The 17,692-nt window shown below is 43.0% G+C and overlaps 2 protein-coding genes across 13 annotated transcripts in view; one reads left to right on the plus strand and one right to left on the minus strand.

Annotated features, from left to right (window-relative positions):
• Positions 1-16,166, plus strand: part of ZBTB33 (zinc finger and BTB domain containing 33) — a 50,038-nt gene extending 33,872 nt beyond the window's left edge. For 3 of the 9 annotated variants that reach the window (XR_016443872.1, XR_016443865.1, XR_016443870.1), the window contains 4 exons: positions 539-686; positions 1,807-2,717; positions 11,459-11,510; positions 12,898-16,166. The gene's annotated coding sequence lies outside the window, so the exon portion shown is untranslated. Of the gene's footprint in view, positions 1-538; positions 687-1,537; positions 1,777-1,806; positions 10,526-11,458; positions 11,511-12,897 lie in introns of those variants that run through there. The other 6 variants (XR_016443866.1, XR_016443868.1, XR_016443871.1 and 3 more) reach the window with 6 other exon arrangements.
• TMEM255A (transmembrane protein 255A) overlaps positions 1-16,382 on the minus strand; it is a 37,993-nt gene extending 21,611 nt beyond the window's left edge. For all 4 annotated transcript variants that reach the window (XM_090060363.1, XM_090060362.1, XM_090060361.1 and 1 more), the window contains exons 1-3: positions 16,179-16,382; positions 10,556-10,698; positions 1,783-1,845 (exon numbers count right to left, since the gene is read on the minus strand). In XM_090060363.1, coding sequence (XP_089916489.1) covers positions 1,783-1,845; positions 10,556-10,698; positions 16,179-16,236 — 264 coding nt within the window. In that variant the 5' untranslated portion in view covers positions 16,237-16,382. The remainder of the gene's footprint in view (positions 1-1,782; positions 1,846-10,555; positions 10,699-16,178) is intronic.
• Between the last annotated feature and the right edge of the window lie 1,310 nt (positions 16,383-17,692).

A 17,692-nucleotide genomic window follows, 5' to 3' on the forward strand; every position in this document is an offset into this window, starting at 1 on the left:
AAGTTCTCAAGTTTAGGTTTTTGAATAATTCTAATTAACTGAATGCACAGGAACTTTTTCTCTCTTGGTTTGGGGGGGGCGGGGGGGCGGGCATTTTGACATTAAGATGGAAACCTGGTTTTGACAGAAACTTTCAGGTGGTCACAAATGATATGCGTCTTTATTTCTGAAACCTTAACTGAAGGGCTGGGAAGAGGAAAGCAATGCTCATTCCTTAGCAAAGACTGCTTTCTCCAAAATGTGTTTTAGTCATTGAACATAAATGGGTGTCAAAAGGGAACTGAGAAAGGTTTAAGGAAGGTGCTGATAAAAAGCATGTCCCTGCCCAACTTTGCCTTCTCTTTGCTCTTGTGATGCCATTCCACAGATTCTCCAACCTTGCAGTCTTCCAGGAGAGACAGAGCTTGAATTCACAAGAGGGGACAAGAAGCACCTCACCAAAAAGCAGGCTGTTAAAACAAAACCTTCAAGACTTTTCTACATGACTAAGACAAAAATAAAAGGAAGGGCATATGCTAATCTTCTCTGCCTTTGGCAGGTGATCCCTAACATGTGTAAAGTGCTTTGAGATGCTGATGTGCAGGGGGCCAGAGAAGTACAAGGTGCAACCCATCTCCCTCACACGCAAGTGTCTGACACTCCCCAGCACCCTGCTTTCCTCAACGCCAAGGGCAAGGAGGACAGTGGTAAGTTCTTGTAAGTTCCAAATAAATATTGCAGTCATGTTGCTAACAAGTGGAAAGAATGGGTTTGACAGCAGCCAACATTTGAGCATTTTAAGTAGCAAATGCAGATGATTCATAACCAATTTCTCTTGAAGGTTCCTTCTGCATCATTAAAACAGAACACGGGCCATACTTGGTTGCATCTTTCAATATTATTTGTATTGCCATAGCACCTACAAGCCCTACCCCAGGACCCACACTGTGCTAGGCACTGTACAAACATAGAAAAAACCCACTAAGAGCTTAACTCTTCCATAGCCCGTAGACAGGAATTTTAGTTTGGTTGAAGGCCAACTCTTCAAGTATGTGACATGTCTCACCAGTCACCTATGAGTAACCAAGGAACAACTTGTAGACCCACACCAGCGTAACATGCCAGAGTCTGAAAATCAAGGGTAAATCTGTACTGGTGTAAGTTATAGCAGGGTTAATGTGTCCTGCTTCTATGCCAGGGTAGCCATTTGCTCACAGCTTCATCACCATAATAGCAGTCTACAGTGCTGCCTACCCAGGAAGAGCTGGTCACTTATCAGCTTTGGCCAGTGGTGGATCTTACATCAGTGTACAAAAATGACGTATATTACACCAGTCAATCCATCTTGTGTCCAGACCCTCCAACTAAGAAACTTACCAGCCTGCTAGCAAAGCAGATTTGCCAAAGCAAGGCCTGCATGTCTCCAGGTTAGGCCAGGTGTCTGATTGCAGCACTTTGCTACTATAGTTAGACTGGTTGACTGTACCAGCAAACTGTCCTAGGGCAAATGAAACTTCTACCCATGAAACTGTGCACTCACTGTGATAGCTTTTTTCAGCAGCCAGCCAGCCACAAGACAGCTCTGCCAATGCGACATCTCTGCCAGTGAAAGTTTGCAGTGAAGACCAGGCCTTAAATTATCTTTTCTGATTATTAGATGCTGCATTTGCTAATACATTCACTTGCTCACTCCCTCACACACTCTCTCTTCGGGGTTTGAGGCCAGATCCTCAGCTGATATAAAGGAGAGCAGCTCTACTGAACATGCGGAATAGAGTACTGACCACACAACTACTGACTTACCATTTGCCGTTTGTTTTCTATGAGGTTTGATCCAATTATTCCAAGAAATGACCCGAAGCCAAGCTGAAAAACAACACCTCATTGTGAGTATTTAGAGAAAGAAGACACCCAACATATTCAGCACACACAGAGTAAATCCAAAAGCAAAATGTACTGCAAACATTTGACTTTTTCTCCTCTTAGTGAAAATACAAGATAAACAAACCTCATGCAACTGAAGAAAATAAATACTTGAATCACACTGTTGTAATGCTTCTATTCCTTACTGGCTGAAATTGCTGAGTACACAATTTACACATCAGAAAGAATGAATGGATTAAAAATTTGTTTTTTCCCTATCAGTAATATTTGGAAATGGGAAATTAATGAGGAATTGTATTATGGATCTTCTTGGAATTAGGTTGGCATATGAAGGCTGTGTCCTACAAGTATGTATACATATAAGTAACTTTAAGTAGAAAGAATAGACCTGATGGGAGGACAAATGCTTGCAATATCTGCTTCTACCTGGTTACCTTAAGGATTTTTCAAAAATAACCAAAGCTTTCTGTTAACCATTGAGATTGTTCAGCTGTTAGAAATACATGTTGTATTCATGCCTTTGAAACCTGGTTTCGCATTTCATTTACGTTCTTCCAATGCTATCTCATTTAAAGGAATGTCAAAAGCTATTTTAAGGGGTAATGAACAATGATCAAAAACTATCAGACAATATATCTCACTTTATTCAGGGGTTACCTTCACTTTGTTGACTAGATTTCATCCATTTTTAGGGTCAGAAGGGACCTCAGTACATCATCGAGTCCGACCCCGCCCTGGGCAGGGAAGAGCGCTGAGGTCAGATGACACCAACCAGGTGTTTGTCCAGTTTCCTCTTAAAGACCTCCAAAGTAGGGGAGAGCACCACTTCACTTGGAAGCCTATTCCAGATTCTGGTAACCCTTACCATAAATCAGTTCCTCCTAATGTCTTGTCTAAATCTGCTCTCCATCAGTTTGTGGCCATTGTTTCTACTTACTCCAAGGGGCTCCCTGGCAAACAGAGTATCTCCTATTCCTTGTTACCTGCCCCACCCCCGCCAACACATTTGTAGATGGCCACTAGATCACCTCTCAGCCTTCTCTTAAGAACGCTGAAGAGATCCAGGTCCCTCAATCTCTCCTCGTAGGACCTTAGCTGCAGGTCCCTAGCCATCTGAGTGGTCTAGCAGATTTGCTGATGGAGATGCAGCTTGCACCAACAAAAGAACTCCTTTGCCAGAGTAACTTAATTCAGTTCTCTGAATGGGATACACTGCATCAGCAAAAGGACTTTTTTGCTAGTATGTCATCTACTCTATGACTATTGCTGACACAGCTAAATTGGTTAAAAATATTTTTATTTCTATACTCCCAAACAACATTGCTACGGTGGTAAAGTTTCTAGCATAGATTAGACCTCAGTTAATATAAATTCTCAATGCAGCATATTCTGGTGTGCATGCCAGGGTGCTTTATAAAGTCTGCTTATTAACCCTAAAATCCTCCTGATTGATATTGATCATGCTGTTAAGCCTGAAAAGCCATTTGATAAGCTGTTGTTGGCTCTGAGGCTTCTGGCTAAAATGCTGGTAGATGTTATCCTTTGAAATGAAATAAAATGCACTGCAGATCTATCACGGCTAAGCTAATGAGTTAAAATGATTTAAAGAACGATTAAGTTAGTTTGGATCTTGCATTTAGGTTCTGAGAAAAGAAAAAACTGAAGTTTTATGAAACCACGTATAACTCACTGAAGGTTAAATTCACAGAAACAATCTCAGTGAAAACAGTTGCTTGGACTTAGATTTTCCCTACTGCATCTGCAGCTCAAACAACAGAATTTTTGGGACAGTGCAAGAGAACCAAGAAGTAGAATAGATTACCTTCACTGATTATGATTTTGGGCAAACAACAAAACTGACAAAAATTTGGAGAGATGTACAATTCCTTCAGTTTAGGAACTCAAGGCATTATTAACAACCCAGATACTGGTATTACTTTTAACCTTATTGTGTTTAAACAGAACAGGTGTTTTGGCATGTATCTAGAGTAAATATTTTAAAAATGTGCTGTTACCAAATGGATGGGATGCATGCTTAAATAGAAGTGTGTACTGTAATGAAACAACAGCCACAAACCAAAAAGTGAAATGTGAAAATAATTTCAACTGAAAAATACTGAATGAAACCCAGGCATATGCAGCATTAAGTGTCCAAAGGGCATCTCCCCCTAGCACAGCTAAGAGACATGGGTGGAAAGAAGGATAACTTTATTGGCATCATTAGACGCCATCCCTAAAAGGGAAAGACTTTTTTTCTTAATGGAACTAAGAGGCCTTGTTGTTTTATTACATATAAGTCACTGGTGGGTGAACTCAGTGCAAGAAAGAGCAAGGGAAGGGAAACTACCTAAGCAATGTAATAGCTTGTCAACACTGCAGAGAGATGAAAAGGAGAAGTGTAAATTTACAGGTGCAACAGCTCAACTCCAATAAAGCCCCATATAGAAACTGATTTTCTAACAAGAGTGATTATATAGGGAGTGAGACCACAGCAGCTGGGCCTCAGGTTCACAAAGCAAATGCATTTAGGCAGCCACTGAGATCTATTTTAACATCAAAAGAGCACACACATTCCATGAATGGTTTGTTACTGCTTACAGCCGAGTGCAAGGCAAAGACTTCTCAGTAAGCCTCTCTCTGCTTGCAGACTCCAAGAGAACCATGGTGTAGCTCAACCACAAAACCTCATGATATTTGGTGGAAAGCTTATATTTGTGATGATACAAGACCTCCCACTTCCATTAAACAAAATGAAACTTTCTAGAAATACCAATCGTGGAGAACAACCAAAAGCTTAAGCCTTGAAGGCTCTAGGACCTGAAGATTGCCAAAAATTTTGCAGAAAAAAAGACAGCCATAAAACAAAAGTTTACCAACATTTGCTTTTTAAAACCGTGACATTAAGCCAATCTTGTAACACTGCGGGGGTGGATCTAATTTTTAAGTCTTGGCAATGGCAATTCTAATTACGATCATCAAAAATACCCTTATAGATCCTTCTTTAAATATCCTTTGCTTAGTTCACTGCCCACAAGTTACTGTGAGCCCAAGGTGCAAGAAGAAAAGCACTCAGCAAAAACTGTTATTTGTAGTCCTCAAAGTCCTAAAACAGCATAAGAATCTGTCACCCAGGTCTACGGCAAAAACAGGTAGGACCCCAAGAGATAAAGGGTATTCCAGGGAGGGGAAGGCACATGGCTAGTTTCATTAAGCCATCAAATTAGACCAAGGCATTCTGGTGATGAGTTATATATTTTTCTAAAAGCTAACAGCAGGAAAACGTTAAAGTGTCCAGGCTTAACTTCTGGAGTCATACTCCCATTTTGGCACTTGCCTTCTGGGGGTAATGGAAGTGCAGTCACTTCCATCTTAGGGGTATATCTTCCAAAAGGAAGTATGCAAGTCTGCTTGCTTCACTGTATTAGGGAGCTTCCCATGGAGAACACACAGCTATTCCAGCTCAGTCTGGTAGTTAGGGTCCTGGCGTGTGACATGGGAGACCAGAATTTAACTCCCTGCTTTGTCACATATTTCCTGTGCAACCTTGGGCCTCAAATTCCTCACGGGTTAAAAAGGGGATGATATTGCCTTTCTGTCTGATGGAGCTATTTGTGCGATCCAGAGAAACTCCAGCAATGGGACCCATAAGTACCCAAGATACTTAGATGAAAAAGCGTAGAACAAATGCATTTTACTCACCCACCATTTTTTCACTTTCCTTAGAACAAGTAAACCCTGTATTAAAACAAATGCACATTCCAGGTTTTTGTCACACATCTCTTTACACATATCATGACAGAAGTCACCAGGATTGGTCTGGGGATAAAGAAATGCCAGACTGGCTTCCAGAAGTCTGCAGGCTCCCATTGCAAGTGGAACAGAATATATGCCTACCAGGTTTGGCTGCATCTCTTTAAACCAGATTCTAGCTGGAGCAGTATAGATAATGCTGTGACTATGCCCTGAACCTGTTCCCAATGGCCCGGTCCTGTTCCCAATTAAATCAATTTCTCATTCTGTTCAGTGGAACAGAAACAAGTCCATAATCAGTTCATAGAATCATAGAAAGTTATCGTTACAAGGGACCTCAGGAGCTCACCTAGTCCAGCCCCCAGCTCAAAGCAGGACCACCCCAACCAGTTCATCCCAGCCAAAGTTTTGTCTACCCAGGTTTTAAAAACCTCCAAGGATGGAGATTCCACAACGTCTCAGGGAAACCTGTTCCAGTGTTTTACTACCCTCCTAATGAGAAAATTCTTCCTAATATCAACCTAAACTTCCCTTTCTCTAACCAGGACCTTTGCCCCTTGTTCTGTCATCTGTCACCACAAAGAACAGTTTAGCTCCGTCCAGATAACAAAATACTCTTGCTTGGGTAAGTAAAGGACAGTCTATTCTACAAATCTCCCTCAAGTGAACTACACCTGAGGAATCCTGAGCTTTTCAGCCTTCATAACATGAGAATTTCCCATGGCTCCAGGAGCACTCAGCTGCTTTCTTCCCTAGAAATGCTATGAGGACAAACTTCTTCCACCCTTGTGGTCAGTCAGCATTACACCTTTGCTGAGACTGACCTCTTTGGCTTGGGGATCATCTTTTTATAGACCTGTGTACTGTGCCTGGGACAAAAGCATATTGATCCTGACTAGGCACCCTGGGAGCTAATGTAACATACCTAGTATATAATCACAATTGTTCCATTCATTTCACTCTTGTTTCCAGTTCCTGACTGTCTGGACATGTTTAAAAAACTGGACTGGCTTTACTTCAAACAGAGTGACGTTCATGAAACTCAGCATTAGACAGCTCCTCACACTGAGAGCCACCTAGTTCCAAGTGTGGCACAGAATGACCATCTTAAAAATGCAAACCTGTAAAGGGGGAAAATGGTGTCTTTTGTCCTCAGAACCTCTCTAATCCAACCAGGAAAAACTGTTGGGGTTTCCTTACTGCCAGGTGCTCAGACATCTTCATTAAGAGGATCAAGGCTGATGATACATGTGTCCAGAACTACACTAGCTTGGCATCATTGGTGGCCAGAATCTCCCTGATGTACAGGCAAGACATGTGGAGATATTAGGGTCATTCTCTCTTGATTGCTCCATCTCGGAAAGCAGAAATGGCTTAACATGTTTGAACAGCTGCTGTGGGCTGCAAATTCATGCTTGAGAAATACATATGATTTCAGACTCCCAGCTTCTTTCCATAAGCATTCACTAATGAGGCCCATTCAAGCCTTCTGAATTTAAACTTGGGTAGAAACCCCCCCCTACAATAAGTCTGGTTTATTTCAATAAATCCAAGAAGGAGGACCCCAATGGCACAGAGTTGTTCAGCCTTCAGGCCTTCCAAAATCTTAACCCACTTGTGATGCAAGAATTGTGTCCAACCCTGCAAAACTTTCTTGACTTGAGTTTTATGAAGCCACTTACATACAGGACAACCCTGAACACGAGTTTGCAAGATCTGTCCAGGAACCAAGGCACTTGCCCAACCTCCTCTTTCTATGGTTCAACATATGCTTTTTAGGCACACATCTAAATCCCACTGCAGTCAATGAAACTCAAGCACATGCTTAAATGCTTTGCTGGAAAAGCCCTTATGATAGTGGTGTGATTTATATTTAATTATGTAAGTAACTCCTCCTTCTAACCCAACAATTGTAACAAGTGAATCTCAAAGTGCTTTATCATGATCACCATTTTATGGATGGTGAAACTGGAGCTTGGGTTATTCAACAGGTCAGCAGCAGAGCCGGGAATCCAACTCCAGGCTCCTGAGTCCAGGCCTACTGCTCTGTCCTTTAAACCACACTCTCCCAAGAATACGCAACTATACACAACACTACGGGTAGTCCCAGCCAGTACTGAATATAGACCTTGGCAGCACAAAGATTAGGCACCTTAGGCTGCAGCAAGACTCAATGTTATATCACTGACATTTCCATCCAGACCCTCAGCATGTTCTGGTCGAGGGAGCCCAGCCCAGGACACCTGCTGAAGAGCTGGCCTCAGAGCCTTTGATTTCCAGTTTAAACAGTAAAAATCAGAAAAGACACACTGCATACCCTTTCCTTGAAACCCCTATTAGAAGAGGAAAGTCCAGGCAGAGAAGCACTCAAGTCAGGAAGCCATTAATTATCACAGTTCCTCACTGAACATCTCTGCTATGCTGTGTTCACATAAACAGGGCAAAACAAAATAAAGGAAGTCACAAAACACAGACTAATCAAGTCAGCTTCTATAATACTGTTGACCTTGCAGAACTTGTAAAATCTGCTCTTACAATACCTACACACAATTTAGGACTCCACAAAAATTAGATAAACTGGGGAGAGATGGCACAAAAACAAGCAGTCGTCTTTTAAACAAGGGCAGAGTATCCAGGACATCTAGTGCTTCATCCCAGCACTATGATGGATTTGCTGCATGACATAAGGCAAATTACTAAGTCTCTTTACGCTTCAGTTCCCGACAAGTGGATTCACCAGGCACCTGACAAGACCTCTTGCACATACACCATGATCCAGGGGATCAATGGTTGACTGCTCCTACCAATCTCAGTCCACAAACCACTCAGCGATCATTGGCTGAAAAGTGCTAAGTATTATTAATATGTTTTCACAGAACTTCGATTGACATAAATAGAACAATGGCTCAAACATGACCTCAGGTACACCAACACCCCATTTGCTTTGATTGGGATGAAGCCACTGGGCTTCTATTTCATAAACAGAATTACTATACATTCCTGTAGGTTTCAAGTGGGAATAGTATCCTTTCTGTATGATTTTAAGACATTCTATAAAAATCTGAAAATAATGATATCCCTGCTTTCAAATTCTACAGGTTTGTTCAAAAATCCTATAGAAAAGCTGCGGCTCTATAAAGTTCTGTAGGACTGTTGAACAACAGGGAATTTATCTGACATCCAGAGCCAAAACCTTGACTCTTTTAACAAACAAGCCCCGATAGTTAATGGAAAAGTTCAGCTTTCCTCCTCCTGCAGTACAGCAGCAATGACTGGTCTATACATTGTACCGCAAATCAAATGCACGTGGAAGACTTTTAGGGTGGCAAAAATCTAGCAATGCCATTTATCTGGAGCAATAGAAATGACCTTCTCAGGGAAGTCTTGCAGAGCATGCTTTTGTTTCAGTGCACATCTGAGAGGCAAAGAGAAACCCCTCCAAATTACGAAACACTGGCTATTTTAAGTGTGTGCTGGCTAGCCTAGCAGAAGATTGCAATGTTCTCATGTGCAGAAAGGTATGTTACGTCACCACACATTCCCACTCAGCAACAGGGTTGTGGGTCTAAAGACTTAAACAGTCAGGTTGCCCGAGTCTCAGGACCAGTTCACATATTCTTATAAACACTTTATCCTAGGCCTTAAACAAACAAACAAAAAGATTTAAGTGGTTTTTGATTTCTCTGCCTCACAGAATTAGTATTTAGGAACGTGTCCTAAAACTTGGAAACTATGGGGCATTTACACTGAGTTACTCTGCAGCATTTGTCCTATAGTGCAGGTACAAGTCCCTACAGCACAGGTAAAATCTCAGACAAACACTGTGAGCCTGTGGGCAGCTCTACGCCAACACATTTTTTAACGTGTAGAGGGAAGCCCACTCTGTTTCTCCAGAGAGAAGTCCAACATTTGTGCAAGTCTCTGAATTTTTGGCCACAGAACAAGCTGGCTCATATTGAGATTTCTGTGCTACCAGATTTCCTGAAAGGCCATGGAAGAATCAGTCTTAAGGGTAAGAGGGCAGTTCCATCTCACCTGTCTGTTTGGTCTTTGGCCACTCAAAGAAGTGAGTTTTTGCCACTGGAGACAGGGAAGGGTTTCTTATGAGTGACGAAGACACTTCATCACTAATGAAATAGAAAGTACTAAACTCAACAACAGATGTCAGATGGCCAGACAGCTGTAAGACACTTTCATCTGTAAGCAATTTGGGCTGAACTCGGATCAGTGACTTTAAGGCTCCACAATCATATTTGGATGGCTAAATAATTATTTACGCTGTACAAATTACCATCAAGCCATTAAACTCTCTTACGACAAGGTCTTACTTTTCTCAACTTCATTTAGGAACAGAGCTTGGCATGCAAACAGTGTTGACATGCATCAGTTCCTTTTCAACTTGTAAAACACTGTAATCTATCACTGTACTTTTTTCCCTACCTTCAGCAGTTCAAAGCAATAAGGTCCTGAGCATGTACATAGTTTTGCATGCAACTTTATGCACATGATTAGCCCCACTGAGCTTGTGTGTGTCATGTTTTGCAATTTGATTTCCCAGCTGTTTTTGGCATCGATGATCTGGCCTCGCCCTCTCGCCATATGGGATTCATTTGATTTGTGTAACTAACCAAAAACGTTTTAAACCAGACTGTATGCACATCAGCCAAAAGCCATGCTTCTCTGAGCAACACATTGTGGTTTAGAGAGCAGGTTTTTTGCCTAAGCCTACATAAGAAAAGGCTGCCATTTGATTGGAGGGATTTTCACATGTAAATGAAGTAGCATGTGCAAAATAATAATAATATATAAATTAAACAGCAATGAAATAGCTGAGCAGATGTTAGTATTTAGGATAGGGTCATCCTTTCATAGCATTCACAGCATTACAAAGGACTTTGTAGGCAATACATTTTCTAGACCTACCTAGGAGCGCTATACTTACAATAACCCCAGGGTAATAACCTCCAACAGTCACATTTTGGGTTCTTGTTGTAGCAGCTAGGCCCACCGTAAGAATTAATACTGACACAATGAGGAGAGTCACAGTTACGTAGAGAGAATTTCTTTTTCTTCTATTGAATGACCCTAAAAACACACACAATAGAATTTTCTAATTTTGTCTGGGATCAACAGCAATTTCCCAAATTCCCCCCTCCCACCACCACATGCTGCCAAAACCTTATTTTCTCTCTGACAACGTCTCAACACCACATATCTCTTGTTTCACCTGCTTCTCACCTGGGCTGAATGCAACATATAAAACATTGTTACAAGGTCGGAATTCAGTTCTACTTATCAGTACTGGATATACAGACAGATCCTCAACTAATGTAAATGTGTGTAAATTACTGAGATCACTGGATTTCAAGACAGTGTGACGGATTTACCACAGATAAGATCTCTTTGGGTAATAACAGGGAAGCTAACAAGAAATGTTATACTTGATTAGGATATATATTATATAAGTTATTTAATGTATTTGTTTGCATTAAACTAAACATCCACATTGTACACCATACATTTTAAGATATCCACAGTTTTCCACATAAATGAGCATTAGTAACAACCATTTCCTCTCATCCCATAAATAAATATTAGCCTATAACTAAGATCCATATATTTTTAAATGCTACCTGCGCAATGGACTTGTGGATTAACAATAAAACTGTCTGAAAATGTTTAGCTTTTGGAGTCGATTTTTTTTTCTTTTGAGAAAGTAGTTTAAAGAATGTCACTATAAAGCAGCGATTCCAGTACCCTTCAGGGAAGTTAGCTGTGATGTTTCACTAATATTTTGAATGCATTTGTTCACTGGTTATTTTGCAATGTTTAAATTCCTTTGCAGAACAATCCCTTTGATTAAATTGCATGCAGCACGTCAACCCAGCCGACTACAGGTTAGTCCAGCTGGTAGGATAATGTCTTTTTAATGCTTTCCCTGCCTCTTTCTGCATCAAGTGCTCTTGTGAACTGTTAGGGCGATTCTAAATCCCACTCCTGCAGAGTTTGTGGTTCTCACGTTCACTCAACCAGCAGACAAAAACACTCAAAGGGATCTCTTGGCTGCCTGCAGCTGGTATGATAAAGTCTCAACATAATCAGCTGCTAACTCTGGAGAGTGGAAAGGCAGGGACTAACCAAGTAGAGGGTACCACCCTCCAAGCACCCAACACAACATAGAGAAGGAGCGTGTGGGCCTAGAGCCATCTGCCCTAGTTAAAGGCATCCTGCTTTATTAGGCTGACTTGAGACCATTTTCTAAGCACGCCGACTGCAATTCTGCTTTGCCTTTCTTTTTATGGTTGACATGCAAGGTTTTTTTTAACCAGTGAAACTGGGTCAGTCAGAGATATGAGCTTTCTTCCCCCCCTCCCCCGAAATAGCTATTCTGAAACAACCCCTATCAACGATGCAGCTACATTGCTATAAAGGGGCCTTACAATAATACAGCAGTGGTCCCCAGCCTTTGATGGTCCACAGGCAATAATATACATACATATATAACATGCTGTGCGCAACATCATATTTTGCGCTCGTCAACCTTGCCTTTAATTTTTTTTTAATTTCTTGTGCCCACAAGGAACACCAGGCAGTCTCTGGAACATATACACCAAAGGCTGGGGACAACTGCTTTACAAAACACCCACATCAGTATAAAGCACCCTGATATCACTATAACTGGGTCTACCCTACAGGGCTCATACCACTCTGACCAAACCACAGTTAACCCAAAGTTAGATAATTTGTATATAGCAGAAAACAAGTAAAAATGTAAACTTTAATGATCTATAATGTGGCTAGATTTTCTTTTAAGGTGGGCTGTGTGGGTGTCTGTATATTGTATAAAGTAAAGCAGAAAAAGAGAGCAAGAGTAAGAGCATGTGTGTGCATGTGTTTGGAGGATGCCAGCATGTGTATTCTGTGCATACAAGGTGATGTCTTCAGCTTTTGCTTTAGAACTGTGTGGAAGCGTTTTACCTACAAGTTTTTGATGAAAACTATTAGTTGTAGAGATGTTTTGATCAAACACGTTATTTTGGGTAAAGCTTCTGAAAGAAAAAAAGCATTGAAATGTAAATATTTTTGTTGAAAAAAATTCACAAGTTATTTTATGTTTTTCCATTATATATCATTTTACCTTATTTCATGGATCTGTACTCATATATCAGGAGATAAGGTAAAAGTGATATCAACATGAAAAACAGTACCATAAAATGGTATTGCACATTCAGAAGGCTGAAACAAAGTTTTCTAAAACCAAATGGGGGATTTTTTATTTTGCAGGACACGGCAAGAAAAACACCTCTTTCCATTTCACGTGTGTTTTTTGTTCAGATTTAGAATATCAGAGTTTCCCGGAAACTGGAAATGGCAAGTTTCAATTAGTTCTAATATGCACATATGTGGAGTGGGTGTAATGATTCTTACTCTGCATTCTCTGAAACAGAGTTTAATAACAGCTATTTATAAGCAATAAAAGCAGTGCCTGTGACAGTCTGAGTGGCTTTTTGTATTCTTCATGTATGCTTCTGTCTTCATGTAGTTGCATCTACTGCACTTGTGCGTGGGTCTAACATACAGTACTTTTTGTGAAAATGATGCAAAATTGCTTATGCCCATTGTGTGTGTGTAACTTTTGCACAGATGCTGCTCTATAGCTTTCCCAATTGCCGTGGGGTGTTGAACCTATCACAGCTTTATATCAAAAGGGGAAGTAAGATTAAAGTATTCTGCTAAGACCTGCATAGCCCAGCTGTCTCTGCTCCCAAAACATAAACTTGTTATATGTATCACCACGCACAGCTACAGCCTTGTGCCGGAATGATTTCAAAAAAGGAACTTTTTCCTCATAGACCTTTTCCTAGGCATTTGAGATTGTTTAAGAGGGCTATCTTTAGTTCTGTTTTAATTTGTTAGCTAGCAATCAAAACAAACAGAGCTGTTTGGTTTATCTATAAATTATACAAGTTAATTTGTATATATGTTTATGCTGGCTTCTAAACTAGTATACATGGTAGTTTGCAATATGTTTACGAGTTTGGGAAGGGCTAAGGAGATAAAGGTTAATGTTATATAGATAGACACAATATGCTTTGCTAAAACACTTTTAAAAATGACTTATCCTTCAAAAAATCTTCAGAAACTTCCCGTTAACACTACAGGATCTAATACCTAGCCCCACTATAAAAACACGTTAACACAGCTTTTGAGGATACGTGCAAGAGTTTAGGAGAGTATATCTTTATATGTATTGTAATTGTTACATTTATATCATTAGAACTTATTGTATTTTATTAATCAAATGATCAGGAGGAAAGAGGCACACAAAGAATACATTTATTCATCATTTTCTTGTTTTTCAGAAAACAGTTAGAAACATGGGAGAAGAATGGAGAGGCAGATACTACAGTTTTTAATCTTTTTTCTTTCAAGAAGTTTGTAAACTAAGAGTCTGTGTTTTATTTTTAATTGAATGTGTCTCTGCTAACGAGAGTATTCTGTGTAATGCCCTGAAAACCAAACTTGGTAAATTGATAAATTATGATCCTCTAGTACAGGAAAGAAATCCATCCACATAAACCGTATTTAGAAGGTGGGTTTTTACAATTTTTTTCGGTTCTTCTGGCCAAAGCTATCCCAAAATTAAGGTCTCGTTCCCAATAAATGTAAAAGTTTCTGAAAAATGCATTACTTGCCTGCAAATAAAATTTGGGATAACTGTTATAATTATAATACCAGTTCTCTCTCAGTTAGTAGAGATGTAGATAGAATATATAGAAAGAGGAAATTACGGTATATCTCTGGTCCAAACCTGAATAACCAATCAGATGAATTAGAACATTTACATAGGCTTGATAAAAAAAAAGCATATGATCAGATTGTGTGCTCTTTTTAATTGGCAATATAGCCTTAATTTCTTGTTTTAGTACATTATAACTTTGGATCATGTGATTAAGGAAGACCTTCTGATTTGCTCTGAAGAGAAGACAGTTTTTGCCAAGCTCCTAAACTCTACTTTCTTCCATACACAAAGAACAGCCTGACCAAGTCCCACTTCAAAGTCTGCCCGGCAGCTACGCTGACTGCAAATTTAAAAAAATTCACATGCCTAACACATGGCTACAGTGGGAAAACCCTGATGGAGGAGCAACTAAGTCTACAAGGGAGGGTTTGGATTGGCTTGTGACTTGTCTACATTATGGAGCCTCTGCTGGCATCGCTGTGTGCGGAGCAGCAGAGCCCTCGAACAGCGACGCTGCATATGCCAGCAGGGTTATACCAAATCACATAAATTAAGCCGACAGAAGACCTCTTCTGTCAGCATAGCTGCATCCAGATCAGGGATTTTGCCAATAATGCTACATCAGCTGGAGGGTGCAATCTTTTTGCAAGCCTACTCAAGATAGCTATGCTGGCAAACCTGGGTGAAAGAGATGAGACCTGAAGGGGTATAGCTAGACTGCCAGCAAAACTCTGTATATACTGCATCTTTACTGGGGGACTGGGCCAATACAGCTATGGGAGTAGAGGCTCCTAATGCAGAGAAGCCCTCATGGAGCCCAACTCCTTCTCTCTTCATCTGCTGGGCTTCATAAAACGTATTGCTAGGAAAATTGTAAGAAAAAATCCTTCCCGTTACAACTTTTCTTGACCACCTCTGAGAAGAGGGCATTTTTTAACCACATTTTTAAAGGCTTTCAAACAACTGTACTCTCCGAAAGCCCAAATGTCCTATTTGCTTGCAATTAGCATTTGCCTGTGCTTTTGTTTAATGGTCCAAACTTGAGAGAGGAGAATCTCCTCTGCAACGAGGAGGAAAATACATTTCTACACAAAAAAACATTTCTCATTCATTCCCTTGGTTGTTAAGCGTCTTGGCACCAATTTGCTCAGCATCTCACGAGTGGCTTCACTTAAGCATTTCACTAGATTTGCGCTAGTGTCTAAAAAAGAGGGGGGTGGAAAAAGCATTTTGACATTGACTTTGAATGATTCTTGCAAGACCCTCTTGGTCAAAACAGCCCCTAAAAGCCAAAAGCGTCCTAAAGGGAGATTTAAAGGGCCCGCAGGCAACCGGTGCCTCCCGAATCTGGGGGGGCAACCAGACCGCCAACCAGGGAGGGTCCCCAGTGACCGATCTCTCCTCGTTTTGTGGCTGACGCTTCCCGGGGGTGCATGGCCCGTGTCCCGGGGCATGACACATCGCCAACGTGAAGGCCCCGGGGACAGGGTTGGCCATCGCGGAGGACGATGTCCCTCTACAGATGGTGAAGTTTCCCTCGAAGAGCAAAATAGGGGACATGACGGCGTCGGGTTTCGTACGGAGGAGCACAAAGCACAGGACAAGATACGAGTCGCCCAGACACACAGGGCTAGTAGCCGAGCCAGGGACACCTGCCACCGGCTACCGACCACCTGCCGAGCCGCGGGGGCAGAGCCACACGCCGCACCCGGGTGCCCGGCCTTGTCGGAGGACCTGCCCCAGCCCCTGGCGCCGGGGCGGCCCGTCTGCGAGACCCCCGGCTCCCCCCCGCGGCCCGGGCAGGGCTGAGGGCCGCACTTACCCGCCGAGTCGGGCAGGGCGACGCCGCCGGCGCGCTGCGGAGCCAGGGCCTGGCGCATGGTGCCGGGTGCCCGCTCCCGCAGCGCCTAGGAGGCAGGCGAGCGCCGGCCCCTCCCCGGCCGTCTGCGGCCCGCGGCCCGCCCGGCCATGCTCGGGGCCGCGCCGCTCCGCAGCGCCTGCGCGCCGCCCGCCCGGGGCGGGGGGAGCTCCCTGCCCAGCGCTGCCCTGCTCCCCTCACGGGCAGGACGCCGGGACAGGGCCCGGGGCCTCCCGCGCGTGAGGAGAGCCCGGCCGCTGAGGGGGCCCCGGCCCGTGTCTGCGGCGAAAGAGAAGCGAAGCGGGGGCAGGAGCGAGGAGACTTGCCCTAGCAGCCCCCCTTGGCCAGAGATAAGGGTGATAATCATCGGACAACGAGGGGGGAAAATACCATTTTCAGGCCGCCTTTTTGTCTGGGCCACTTGGTTCACCCATGCCTGTGCCTCATGATGCTGGGCAAACTTTTCATTTCGGCCCTAGATAGTAATCATAATTGGACAACAAGGGGGAGAAAATATCATTTTCCAGCCTTCTTGTTGTCCAGGTCACTTGTCGCCCATGCCTGCATCCGATGATGCTGAGTGAACGTTTCGTATCAGCCCTCCTTGGCCAGAGAGAATAATAATTCGACAATGGGAGGGAAATATTTTCAGGGCCCCTTTTTTGTCTGGGCCTCTTGGTTTGCCCTTGCCTGTGTCCGACGAGGCTGGGTGAAGTTTTTGTATCAGCCCTAGATGATGATAATCAGACAACAAGGTGGGGGGAAATGATTTTCAGGCCCCCTTTTGTCCAGACCACTTGGTTTGCTCATGCCTGTGAGGCTGTCCCAGGGAAACTGCCCGGAGACACGAGTGGAGCAGGGACAGGAAAACGGTGCCCGGAGTCGGAGCCACCTTCCTGCACAGGTGCAGCACGGCTCGGCTAGGGCAGGAGGAGGCTGAGCCGAAGGTGCGCCACGGGGCAGCCCCGTTTGTTGCGCTCAGGGAATGGGAGCCTTGCCCTGCCACAGGTAACGATAAGCCCTCCTTGGAAAGGAGGCCACTGAGAACGCAACAACGGGTGGCTTGGGACAAAAGAGAAAACAGAAAAGGGATTAAGTCGTGGGTTCAAAACAAGGCACCCAGAAGGGGACAGCAAGCAGAGCATGCCAGCCAGCGCTCACTACCTCCTGAGTGAGTGGAGGGAGCATGTGGATGTCAACTTGTGAAGCTCTGTCTGGAGATGGGAGTGGAAGAGTGAGAAGGCGGCAACCCCACTCTCGCCTAGGTCCTCCCCCATCCACAGCCTCTGTTCCGCTCAGGTAGATCATGAGCTTGGCTAGGGCCAGGAGGAGATTGACTGGGATGTCCAAGGACTCGGTGCGCCTGCAGATGGGGACTGTGTAAACAGTAAGGTGTTGGAAGTCATGCAGGCATGGGCGAACTGGGCAGCTGCCCAGGGCCCAGACAGAAATGGGGCCCAAAAATGGTAATTTTTATT

This window comes from Crocodylus siamensis, chromosome 8 (genome assembly GCF_052110815.1).
Source record: "Crocodylus siamensis isolate JL-2025a chromosome 8, ASM5211081v1, whole genome shotgun sequence".
Lineage (NCBI taxonomy): Eukaryota > Metazoa > Chordata > Crocodylia > Crocodylidae > Crocodylus > Crocodylus siamensis.